This window comes from Ptychodera flava, chromosome 15, assembly GCF_041260155.1.
Source record: "Ptychodera flava strain L36383 chromosome 15, AS_Pfla_20210202, whole genome shotgun sequence".
Lineage (NCBI taxonomy): Eukaryota > Metazoa > Hemichordata > Enteropneusta > Ptychoderidae > Ptychodera > Ptychodera flava.
This window is the reverse complement of record NC_091942.1, coordinates 27,567,253-27,580,152: the sequence shown is the minus strand read 5'-3', so window position 1 is coordinate 27,580,152 and position 12,900 is coordinate 27,567,253. Positions and strand designations below refer to the sequence as shown.

Genomic DNA, 12,900 nt, shown 5'->3' with positions numbered 1-12,900 from the left:
TAACCATTTGGCTGCTGAAATTCCATTTTTTATTTCTTTGATCCAAAGAAACTAAAGGCAAGGCATGCATGCGCTGGATTTGTAACTTCGCCAGCCCAGAACATCAGAATTATTTGCTACTCACCGGTGATCTTTAGTTTTTTCGTGTTTCACGAAACCATCCTTTTTCGGCTTCTCACACGACTTTCCTGTAGTAAATATGTTCCTACGACCGCTTGCCTTGCACCATGAACAGTATAAATTTGGCCCATCCTGCAGCAACCATGGAAAAGCGCGTCTGTGCTCCGAAGTCAATACTCGGTGTGAATCACGATCATACATCTTCTTGCGTTTAGGAGCTGGCCCACGAGCCTGTAAACTTTGCTCCAATGACAGCGAAGTTGGTGACTTGGCACTGCTGCTGGCAGCCGACTTTAAATAGGACACAATAGCTGTCTGTCGAGCAGCCATTGTTACATATTAATGAGGGTTCAGAGAAGCAGCTCTTGATCGAGTGAGCACATGGTACGCGATGGGCGCTCTATGAATTGGCAATAGACGAACCCCTCTAGTAACAAATGACGTTGTGAGTGACTGCGCATGTGCATTACTTCTACCAGTCACCTGACTCTCTGTTGTAACCTATTTTTAAGGTCAAAGAGTCAGCCGACGTCCGAACATCGAAAACTCGCAATTTTGACGATCCCAAAAAGTTTTCGCCACGCATTTCAGACGTGGCGATTGCAAATGAGTTTTTGTTCGCCACAAACAACTTTTTGTCGCATTTTGCGACTGTGGCGACCTCTACCGCGAACCCTGGTACATGATTAAACAAGTCATCGTTGATGACACAGTCCCCACTTGTTGATGGGTACTTTGATTACAAGTCCTCAGAGAGGATAAAGTCCTCTTCATTATTAGGTCTGTGATAAAAATACTTTGATACAGATGGTGCTCAATGCTAAGAATAAGTTCCATGGTGATGTAAACATAAACCAATGTAGCCACGATCCTAAAGTTCATTAAATGAGTCAACTAGGAATTAATCAACAGGATGTTGCAAAACATTTTGCATACTATCCTAACACTAACAGATAATCACCGGTACAATATTTCATAAAGTTTGGTGCAGTATTTACAACACTATGACATCAACATCTGTAACAAGTTTCATCAATTTGACGTTGTCTTTGTGGATATATCACTCTAATTAGGAAAGTTCATTACATATGGCAATCACAAATTAATTAAAATGACACTGATAAATGTCTTTTTCAATGTTAAAGCAATGTGAGCCTAACATCTGTACAAAGTTTCATGAAATGTGATGCAGTATTTCTTGACATATCAGCCTAATTACGAAACTTCAATAATTGACATGATACTGCTACATGACGTGAAACAAATTGACGAGCATATGTCTGAAATAGGTCAATGTCCTTGTACCAACTTTGAATGATACTGGTGGAAATATGTCTGAGTTATGGCTCTGTACATGAAAAGTTGTAACAAAATCGCCGCCACGCAGCGATATTTGATCTATCTCTAAAAAAATCGACAGGTATATGTATGACATTAAGTCAATGTCAATGTACCAACTTTGAATAAAATCGGTTGAGATATGCCTGAGTTATGGCTCTGTACATGAAAAAATCGTAAAAAAATGGCCGCCTGGCGGCCATATTGGATCGTATCACAAACAAATCGATGTGCATATGTATGACATATGAAGTAATCCTTATACCAAGTTTGAATGAAATCGCTCCAGGCATCTCTGAGATATCTGCGTGAACGGACGCACGGACATGACCAAATCTATAAGTCCCCCCGGACGGTGTCCGTGGGGACTAAAAAGAGCTGCATACACTGCTGTGAGAGGGTATTTACATATATAACACACGTGTGTGGCAAGGTATGGGATAGTACTGCTCTCTGTGTGGGTTATCGTACCTGTGGTACATGACTTCCGGTATATACAGAACTTTCAATACATGACATTTGTCTGAAAATTTTACTTGTCTTGTTGTACCTTTCCGCATGCATTGCTGTATGAGTTAAAGGGGCATAGTTGTAGAAAGGTAACAAGAAACTGTACAGCAGTTGACAAATTAGTCTTAGACTACCAACTTGCAAGTGCTGAAAAAGAAACCAGAAGGTCATAATCAACCGAATGATAGGTTCTTGTTACTTAAAGGCATTAAGTTTTACAAATCTTAAATAAGATGCCTATATGATATCTTACTTTGCTTTTCCTTTCTTCTTTATTTTACTTTTCTTCTTGGTAGTACCAGCTTCTTCCTTGGCTTCAGCCTTCTTATACCAACCACCATCTTGCTTTGCCTACAATATCGATGGACAAAAGACAATGCTAACATTTGCAATACATTCTCATGTGGAAATCATAGGCTTTGCATAACCTAGTGTCATCACATTGGTAATAATAATGATGATACGTTTTCTGGAGGTTGAGTGAACAAAAGTCAGCATACCGTAGCTTGGCATTGGATTCATTGAATATCCATCGTGGAATGCATTGAGTAAGAAAATTCCCGTTTACAATATCATTTATTTACAGACTAATAGATTTTTTTAAGGTTACATCATCTGCTTGAACTGATTGAAATTTGATAAATTCCAATTTCTGCCATGAGGTAACATAAAAATTATTTTTTCGAAAGAAATGGGTGGTCAAATTGATACAGTGGATGAATTGAAAGGGTTTTCACTGTAAACAACAATCTCTGTTAGTCTTCATCCATCTGCTAATGTAAAACATTGACTCAAAATACAATTTCAAGAATGACTGAATCGCTGGCAACACAACCACAGAGACATTTAAAAAGGCTATGGTTATGTAGTTCATGATAAGTCGAGTGTAGCATTTTTCTTCTCGTCTGAAAAAACGTGCTGCTTGCAAAAACTATTTGATAACTTAACTTGAAAACAAGGAATGGTATGTGACCTAGATATACTTGTTCCAAGTTTAATATATTACATAGTATGTATTTCAATGTAAAATTTAAGACAAATACTTTGTTATGCCACAAATTTACAGTTTGTGTAATTCCTTCATTCTGACTAACTTTTAAGATAGTCAAAATGTCCTAAAATATTAAAACAATATTATATTACATACTTGGTCCTTATTTGATATTCCCGCTGTACTTTCTTCTGTCTGTCTGTTCATATTATCATCTTTATGTTGGTATTCTTTATTATCCTTTGACTCAATGTCTCCATGTTCCCCTTGATCTTTGTAACTTTCACGGCCCTCATCAGTGCTGCTTACATTACCAGTGCTCTGTCTTTCACTCAGTGTATCATGGTTGTCCTCCTCACATTTGTTCATCTCTAGACTTGCTCCTTTTCTAAGTGATGCAGAAGGCACAGGTGGAGTACAGATGTTTGTTTCTATAGATTTTTTCCAGATTGAAGCAGCTGCTGCATCAATTACTGTTGGTGCTAATTCATGCCTCTTTAAAAGTCCTTGTTCTTCTGCTACCCAAACATGATGTTCTTCAAGACAATATGCATATGGGCATGTCCCAGGATTTTTGCAGAGTTGGCCTGTTTCAATTTCTTCACACAGATATGGTTGGATCTTCTTCGGTTTTTGTCTTATCACTTTCCATGGGTCATTCTTACCATTATTGAAGCGACAACAGAGAATTGTTCTCCTACAACCTTTCTTTGAATGGCTTGATGTTTCAGATAGTTTATATTGATTTACCATCGGTCCTACTTTGGTAACACATGCTTCACAAATAAGCTTATGGTTAAATAAATGACGAAAAGCTATGCCTTGCACAAAGCTGACAGGAGCTATTTGTGTTCTCTGCTCTTTCCTTTGTGGTGGAGTTGTGAGATGCACTTCAATTTCAACCCTTTTTTTATCGACTTCTGCAACCAACACAGACTTTTGCTGCTCTTTTTGTTTTGTCACTTGAACTGATTGTTTACCATGTGTCTCTTCTATTCCTGAAGGTTCTTGTAATTTGTCCTGCTGTTGTTCCAAACGTTGTGACTCAGGAATCTCTTTCGACATGTCAGTGTTCTTTTCCTCTTCATTATCATCTGTCACTTCTTCATCACTTGAATCATCACTATCATCATCATCACTATCACTTTCTTCATCAAAATCAGAATCAGAACCCGAGTCTTTCTTTTTCTCGAGTTCATCTTTGGACGTCGTCTCTTGCTGCCCTGACTGTTTGTCATCTTCCAGCGTGTTGGTTACCGGAGATGTTTCTTGTGTTGAATGTGAGTCACTTTCATTTCTATGTGTAGCTTCACACCTAAGGGGAACACCTGACTCGCAAAATGTTTGGTCATGTTTAAGTGATGATGAACTTCTGTTGTCTTGACAAGGAACTTTTTGGTGTAATTCAGTTGGTGAATTTACTGTCTGCTCAGGGCCTGACTTATTCTTATTACAAGACCCAGGGTCTCTCTGCTGTTGCTGTTGCTCCAAAGACACCTGTTGTTGCACTTGATGCTGTGAAGATTGTGATGATTGTGTTGGCCTTGGTACTGGTGGCAGCTGCCCGAAGACTTTTTGATATTTAATGGTCTGATTCTCTGAACACTCAGGCTCCTGTGACTCTAGTTTCTCTGCTGCAATGAAGGTCTGTTCTGACTGCTGAGAATGAGAGGAATCTTCACCCTTTACTGAGGCAAGAGCAGACTGATTAGCTATCTTCCCTTGAGAAAGGACTGGTGGAAGCTCTTTACCATTCTCTTTGTTATGTTTCCTAGGACCTGCATTTTTGGATTGCTGACCTGACTGCTCTCCCACTCTTGCTGGAAGCTGTTGTTCTTTATCTTCTTGATTCAGGTGCAGCTGAGGCTGCACTAATTGTGATACCGGTATGTTTTCCTGGTGATGCTGGTCCTCTTTTGTTTTTACTGTCTCTGTAGAAACTCTGTGTCTTGCATCCATGACTTTCACTGGCTCCTGTGGTTGATCATTTTGCATCTGCGGAAGTCGTTGCTGCTGTGCACCTTGTCGGTTATTGGGAGTTGAATTTTCACCAATCTGAATCCCTTGGATTGTCTGTCCTTGCTGCAGATTATCCTGAGATGATAAATTAATATCTTGAAGCAGTCCTTCTTCTTTTGGTGATGGTGCTTGAGTAAATGCTGATGGTGTTGTCTGCTCAGCTTTGAGTTGAGTAGCATGTGGCTGCTGTGGCACCAGATGCCCACCTGTCTGATTACTGGGAGGCTGCTGTGTCCTACTGATGAGGGGTTGACTGCCACATGGCTCTTGCTGCTGTGTCACGTTTGTCGGATCGGTAGAAACTTTCTGTGTCTCAACTGCGTTTGGTTGACTTTTATGTGGCTGTTGATGCTGTACCTGCTTAACAGTCTGAGTGCCATGTTGCGGATGTCTTTCCATCATTTCAGGCTGAATGTTTTGTGGATGTTGCTGTTGTGTCTGATTGGTAGGTTGCTGTGTTACCACCATTTTGAGTTGAGTTTCATGTGGTTGTTCAACCTGTACTTGGTTAAATTGTGTCTGACCACTGGGGAGTGGATGTGTTTCAACCATTTCAGGCTGAACTCTATTTGGCTGTTGATGTTGTGCTGGGTTTGCCTGATTGGTTGGCGGTTGCTGTGTTTCACCGATTTGAATCGGTGTTACTTGTTGCTGCTGCACCTGGTTTACACCTGTCTCATTAAGAGATGGTGGCTGGGTTTCCATGGTAGATTGAAAACTCTGGGGCTGTTGATACTGTTGTTGTTGTTGTTGTTGTTGTTGTTGCTGTTGTTGAGAACCAGATGGGGGAAACTGCTGGGGTGGCTGAAACCCAGAGTATGGCTGTTGCATCATCATTCCCGGCATCTGGCCTCCAGCAGCAGTCATGGACATTGACTGCATGAACTGCATGAACATCATCTGAAGCTGTTCTGGGGGAATTTGCTGGAACATGCTCATCATTGACTGACTCTGTTGGCTTGGATCTTGAAACATTTGTCCAGGTTGGGATTGTTGGGGAACATGATATTGGTGAGACATGCTGTCTCCTTGCCCATGCTGAGGAAATGATGATACATTCTGACTAACATTGGCGGCACCTGGTATTGAATCTGATGAACAGAAGATAATATATGTCATCAGGTCATTCATACACATAAATGCTAGTAACAGAGTAAAAGAGTAAACAAAGAACAATATTTTCCTGCAAGGTAAATAAAATATGATTGAAGGTAAAAGTGAATCTGACTGAAGGGATCATCATGAACAAAAGTGAACAAAGATCTTTAGAAATACATAGACACGTTGACTGAAAACTGATTATCATTTCATATATTTTGTAATCTTTGTACAAAATTACTTACACCTTCATGAGTTTCTTAATATATAATTTCAATATTTACAGTACATGGAGTACATGTACATGGGTTTCTATCTTAATGTTCCATGTACATGTACCCATAGACTTTGTATAATAACTTGGCTCAAATAAAATTGACGATATAGCTGTCTCATCCTGTGTTTCTGTTCACATCTGTTTTTGTCAGAAACTAGTCTTAATTTTTAGTATGAAAATTTTTGCCACTGTTCTGGAATTACAAAGGAATCTTCCTAAACACATGTAGATGTACCTATATGATGCAGGTAAAATTGTGCTTCCACTTTTTATGACCTGTTTGTGCAAAGTTTTTTGTTCACATGTAAAGATAATAGGCTTATTGCAAAGACATTTCCACATGCAATTCCAAAACTGACACAATGTTGGAACCGGAAATCATATTTGTCAGAGAGCATGCTGTCAGCTGTTGTCAGTTGAAATTATTAATGCTTGCGTGCTCCTGACCTGTCAAATTCTGGAATCCCTTGAAGTAAATACAAGCTCTAAATGAATTAACTACTCACATCATTAGCAGCTTTTCCTCAAATTTTGCAAGGCAAAAGTACCAACATACTCACATGACCCACTGATCAGAGGACTGGGGCCCTTGGCTTCCTCTTGTCCCTGTGACTGTGGCTTCAGCAGTCGGTGTCCACATTGCGGGCAAAATACTGGATTTGATAAGGGAATTGGGCTTTTGCAACTATCACAAAATGGAAATTCTTGTTCCATTTTCTTCTACTGGTACCTACAATCACTGTTAATCAAGAATAATAGTAAAACAAATTAACACCACACAAACATTTTGAAATTCAGATGATTTTAATTTAAGCAAATGAATATCACATACCGGTATATTTGTTCCACCAAATTTCTTTTCATCGAATGCGGAAACAATAGCAAAGTCCCCAACATCTGAGTACTAAGTATTACGTGCAATTTGTAAGTGATACAAACACTTCTGTGTTAACATATACGGTGGTAAAAAAGATAACTAGTTTGGACATTCATGTGGCTTTGCACTTCACTTTTATTTCCATAAAAATTTTTGTATATATTGGTGAGTGGAAAACCTTTGCACAATGTATAAAATTTTATATAGAAATCTGGACATAAAAGTGGAAATAATTAAAATGTTAATGATAAATGACCCATTTCATTCAATACCAAAACTGCAGCATGCTCTGCTACATGTAGGCAATTTTGTACAGAAAGCCTAAGTTTAGTTCAGGTATTTAGTGGTGATGGCATTGTTCAGCTCACCTTTGAATCTGAATGATGCCCTCCACATGCATGTATGATCAATAATAGAACTTACTGCTTAAAATTGTCTTAAACAGGGCATAAATGAAATATGTAATAATAATTTGTGAACCTATGAAAGGAAAAGTTCATAAAAGCATTTCCACTTGGGCTATCTGCTCGCCAATTTTATCAAGCAAACCAAAAATGCACCTTTTAAAGGTAGTAAAGCATATACATGTATGCACAGGTCTCGAGATTGAAAGACAAACATGTTTTTAACACTTTCACCATACAAACTTTAAACCTTACCTTTCGAAATTGACAGTATCAGGGGCTAATGAATAAAATTAGCCACTGAAGAAATAAATACCAAATTTATATTTGCAAATGTTTGAAATACAAAATGCTCACTACCCCTATGTCAACTCCATAAGGAAATACATGTATTAACTCTTTGAGTTTCACCCAAAATAAGCCAGTGAAAAATATTGACTCCATGAGCTTCAAAGAGTAAGCCCTAAAAGTGGTAAACCTAAGAGGGATTCCAACAATCTATCCCTAGAGAGCATTCTACCTTTACCTTTATGTTATTCACACTCAATATTCAGGCTTTACCAAGATCATATACATTGTACAGATATTCAGGCTTTACCAAGATCATATATCATACAATGTACTGGTGAACAGTGTTCTTTGAATGTCTGATATAATCTCATTTAAACATAAGAATGCATGTACATGTACAAATTTATATCTTGCACACTTCCTCTTTGAATTAACCTTTGAAAATTTATGATTTGAAAGGTTAATGTGTTACTAAGACAATAACACTTAGTACAGTATGGCCCTACTAACATTCCAGGTTAATGTTTTACATACTGCAGAGCAGTATTTCAGTGCAACATTTTTTGAATACCAACTATGACAATAACACTAACACATTATCAAACTAAAGATTTCTGGTGATACTTGAATCTATCCCTGATCAGACTAACTTACAAAAAGGTATGCTTTCTGTACAAGGTTTCACTGAACTATTATCGAAAAGAATTATGTAAATAGTACAGCACATAGCCACTGTATTTGAATGCTCTTTGAGGTTATACCATTCTAATCTTTACAACTCTGATACCGGTTTTGCAGACCAACAAACATTGTACGGAAAGGCCCAAGCATGCAAGGGCCTAATGCTGTAGGACCAAAGTCAGCAAAACTAGTTAAACAAATATTCTACAGTTTTGGAGATAAAAATAAGTATATCAAGAATTGATTGCCGTTTGTGTCAAATTTTAAGAAAAATAATAGCCACAGCCAATCGCTGGATTAACATAGTGAAGTCACTTGTTTACCTGTCTAACTTAGCACAGCAAACATACATGTACAAACAAAGAATGACATGGAAATCAGGGTGTAGTGTAAGAAGATCAGCAGCATGATGTAAATTGTTGTAAATTATATTGAACAGGCCACAAGATCTGATCATCAAAAATAGTCCAACTGAAAGAAATATTACCCCCTTGGGTGAAGTTCGTAACTATTTTGTGATGAGATCAGTCACAGTGTAAATTACAGTACTTGAAGATGAGTGACAAGTGACACCTACAGGTGATACCTACACCTGTAGGCTCATGTAGCACAGCGTAGTTTCACTTACTTTAATCATATTCTTTTGGATCACTTTCTTGTCTTTCAAAAAAAGCAGAGATCATCAGTAAGTACTGCACTAAATTTAGTGCTGGATTTCAATAGTAGAAATATCAATTTTGCTGGCTTCACTGTTAGCACTGTGATAAAACGAGGATATTTTTTCTAATTTATGGTAAACCGTTGGAAAGTTGGCGATAGCAACACACATAGTAACCAGAATGAAGGCAGTTATGAAATGCGTACCTGAATGTGATACGGCAGATTACTGCACAAATGCAAATGTGACTGCATTTTTTTCCCATAGAGTTACACAGTAACTTGGTTCAAAGCATATAATAATCTACATACTGATGTGTGTAACGCAAATCCCATGCTAGCACCAAAAGCACAAGTACAGCAATCATGCATTTCAAGCTCAAAGATAGAGAGTTTACATGTACTTTGTGCAATGTGCACATATGTGAAATATATTAATTTTCAAGGCAGAGAATTACAACTTTTAGAAGTTAACACACTTTAACATGTGCCATGTACATGTATCTATCATATGAACATATTTGAAAAATGCAATTTGCAAGCTTTTGTGTCCTCAAAAACTTGGATGATACATGTGCATGACGATGCTACATGCATCTTGGTTAATACATGTGCTTCTGCTCTCCTTTACCTAGGGCAAGGAGTGCACACCTAGCAGCATGAAGGTACAACCAGAGAGCCACTGCAGGTTGCTTGGTCTGGTAGAATTTTGAAAAGGATACGTTAGAGGAATGCAATGACATTAAAATGCCAACCTTTAGTTTCACACACCATGGGAAATGTCATTTCACATACTATTCTCTTACAGACTGAGACATTAAACTTTTAAATTTAGTCATTTTATTTTTAAACTACCTCTGCTGAAACAATGACTGAACATGACTGGTGATTTTCAGCCTCAGCTCTACTTTGAATGGAAATATTCAACAAGTTGAATAGGACATTCCTGGTGGGGAACAAATATAAATGCTTTAAAAGGTGTGCTATATACCTGGGAACAAGATTTCTCCTAAAGGGAGAACACTGGCATCACAAAGATAATTGGTTTTGCAGTCCTTCATGGCGGCATTTATAATCTCCTGGTACTGTTGGTCATCTACATGTCACTCAAGAAAGCAACATTCAGATGATTAGATGATTTTTGCATTTGGCTGGTGAAAAATTTCATGATAATGCCATCTTGTGAAGTGGCTTTCAACTGTGCAGCCTTAACTGTAGATTGAAAGATCAGTCACTCAAGGGCGCTCTCTACATTCCCCCTCTTACGAGGCGGGGAGTGCAGAGATGCTCCCCCCAGCCCTCTTATGAGGATGGGAGCGTAGAAAGCGTGCTCAAGCGACTCATCTTCTGCAAAAAGCACATGCACATATAGCACAGCAAAACTTAGTAGCAATTTTCAATCCCTGATTCTAGCCTCAGTTAGTTATTGTTGACATTGGCTGATTACATGGCGCAATACTTTGTTCTCCTCTGAAAGAAGTGTTACATTAAAGTGCAGTGGTCGTCGCTCTGCGCATGCTCCTGAGGGGGTCCCCCCTGTTGAAAACATATCCAAGAATGCCGCACTGGGTTACGGGTTGATTATTATGTTTGCAATATTCCCGCTTGTTAAAATGGCGGCTGATCTGTCACAAGCATACCAACTTACCAAATCAGACACGTAATAAAAGGTCAATTAATCTAAGTTAAATATCTGCTGAATATTGAACAGTAATTACATGCTGGATTGAGCTCACATTTGATCATGATTTTCTTGAATCAGTTGAATGGGGCTCGGCTACTGTTATCGCTCGAGCCAAGGAGCTAAACACTTACTGTACCCGTACGCGTGTATATGCAAACAGACTATCAGTGACCAGGCTCTAGTCTACGACATCGCTAGCAAGGACGAGAGCTTTCATTTCAAGAGGCCCAACAGGAGTACAATTGATAATAACGCAAGGTACAGAAATCTACAGCTCACAGAGCAATGCCCGCTAGAGCAAAAAGCATCTGTTCCGTGGTCTGCATGAACGTCCGTGTCAAGAGAACTGGGTATATGGCATGCTACACTGGGCTGTGGAGAATCCAACTCCACGTCTACAAAGCGAAGTTTACCCCGTTGGGGGGATGCAAACGAGAATTCCGAGTACAGATATCAAGTCAAGCAAAGGACCTTTCATAGGTCTTCTTGTTATGTGGGAGTTATCTCATTTGAAAGAGGATTCAGACCTACCCCGCAATCAGTAGGTACAACCACAGTCCCTTGGTGGGCTATTCAGCTCTGGGACTATTCGCCCCATAGACGAGTGTACAGAAGAGAAAAACAACCCATGGTGGGCTATTCAGCTCTGGGACTATTCGCCCCATAGACGAGTGTACAGAAGAGAGAAACAACCCAAGTCTGGAAATGAAATGGCTATTTCGTATAGGGATTGTGCCAACATGTCATCTTCGAGGTTCGATTTTACCGTGAAAAGTAGCAAGTTCATCTGTCATGTAACCGTCGACCGTTCCCTATCATTTTCAAAATTCATACCTGGTACTTGATTTGCTTCACAAACGCTCGTTTCGTGTGACTTTCGGCGGAATTTGACGGACACGTCGCTAAAACATAAGCGTGAGCAACATTCCGGTCACCTCACAGTGGACGTTGGGCACCTCCACTTTACTGACGTTAGCGCCGCGTACCCATGAGGGGTGACTGGAAGGTTGTTCATGCCTTATGTTTTGGCGACGTGTCTTCTGAACTCGGTCGAAAGACACACGAAAATTCATACCTGATACTTCATCTGCTTACAAAATGCTCATTTCCTGTGATTTTTGGCCGAGTTCGAGAGACACCTGGCCAAAACATAAGCGTGAGCAACATTCCAGTCATCCCTCATGGGTAGGCAGCGCCAATGTCAGTAAAGTGGAGGTACCCAAGAGGTGACCAGAATGTTGCTCACCCCCAGGTTTTGGCGAGGTGTCCGTCGAATTCGGCCGAAAATCACATGAAACGAGGGTTTTTGAATCAGATAAAGTATCAGGTATGAAATTTTAGAATGATAGGGAACGATCGACGGTTGCATGATAGATGAACTTGCTAATTTTCACAGTGAAATCGGACACGGAATGTGACATGGCGTGGTTTTTATAGCCATTCTGTTTCCAGACTTGGGGTGTTTCTTGCTTCTGTACACTCGTCTATGGGGCGAATAGTCCCAAAGCTGAATAGCCCACCAAAGGACTGTGGTACAACAACGGAGTTTGCGTACCACCAGTAGGCCTACACTAGCTAGCCGTTGGATCACTGCCATGACCGTGCACAGGATCTCTTGATACATTCCTATGTGTAGCCGTGCAATTTTCCTGCTAAATGCCGCGAAAACCTGCTCGATTTGTCTATTGTTTCCTGTCATTTGACTATTTCTTGCCACGTATTACTAGAAGAAGTTAGAAATGGTGATCAACAGTGGGTTGTGGGCCAAGTCGTCGCGGGCCGGTACATTGTGGGACCGGATTCTCTTATATCCGTGTACGTCAATGTGGTGACCGTCTCCCTTATCGAAGCAACAGCATCTCCCATGTCCTGCTCTGGCTTGCCGATCATGGTCTTGAGTGTAATTTTTGTGTTAGGCATTGTGCTTGTTGCTGGTCTACATATACATACAAT

At 39.6% G+C, this 12,900-nt stretch overlaps 1 protein-coding gene across 1 annotated transcript in view; it reads right to left on the bottom strand.

The window, feature by feature from the left end:
* The window catches only part of LOC139150767 (uncharacterized), a 97,796-nt gene that overhangs the window by 73,351 nt on the left and 11,545 nt on the right, over positions 1-12,900 (bottom strand). Inside the window, exons 2-4 of the mRNA XM_070723163.1 lie at positions 6,914-7,092; positions 3,116-6,069; positions 2,222-2,319 (exon numbers count right to left, since the gene is read on the bottom strand). Coding sequence (XP_070579264.1) covers positions 2,222-2,319; positions 3,116-6,069; positions 6,914-7,067 — 3,206 coding nt within the window. The 5' untranslated portion in view covers positions 7,068-7,092. The remainder of the gene's footprint in view (positions 1-2,221; positions 2,320-3,115; positions 6,070-6,913; positions 7,093-12,900) is intronic.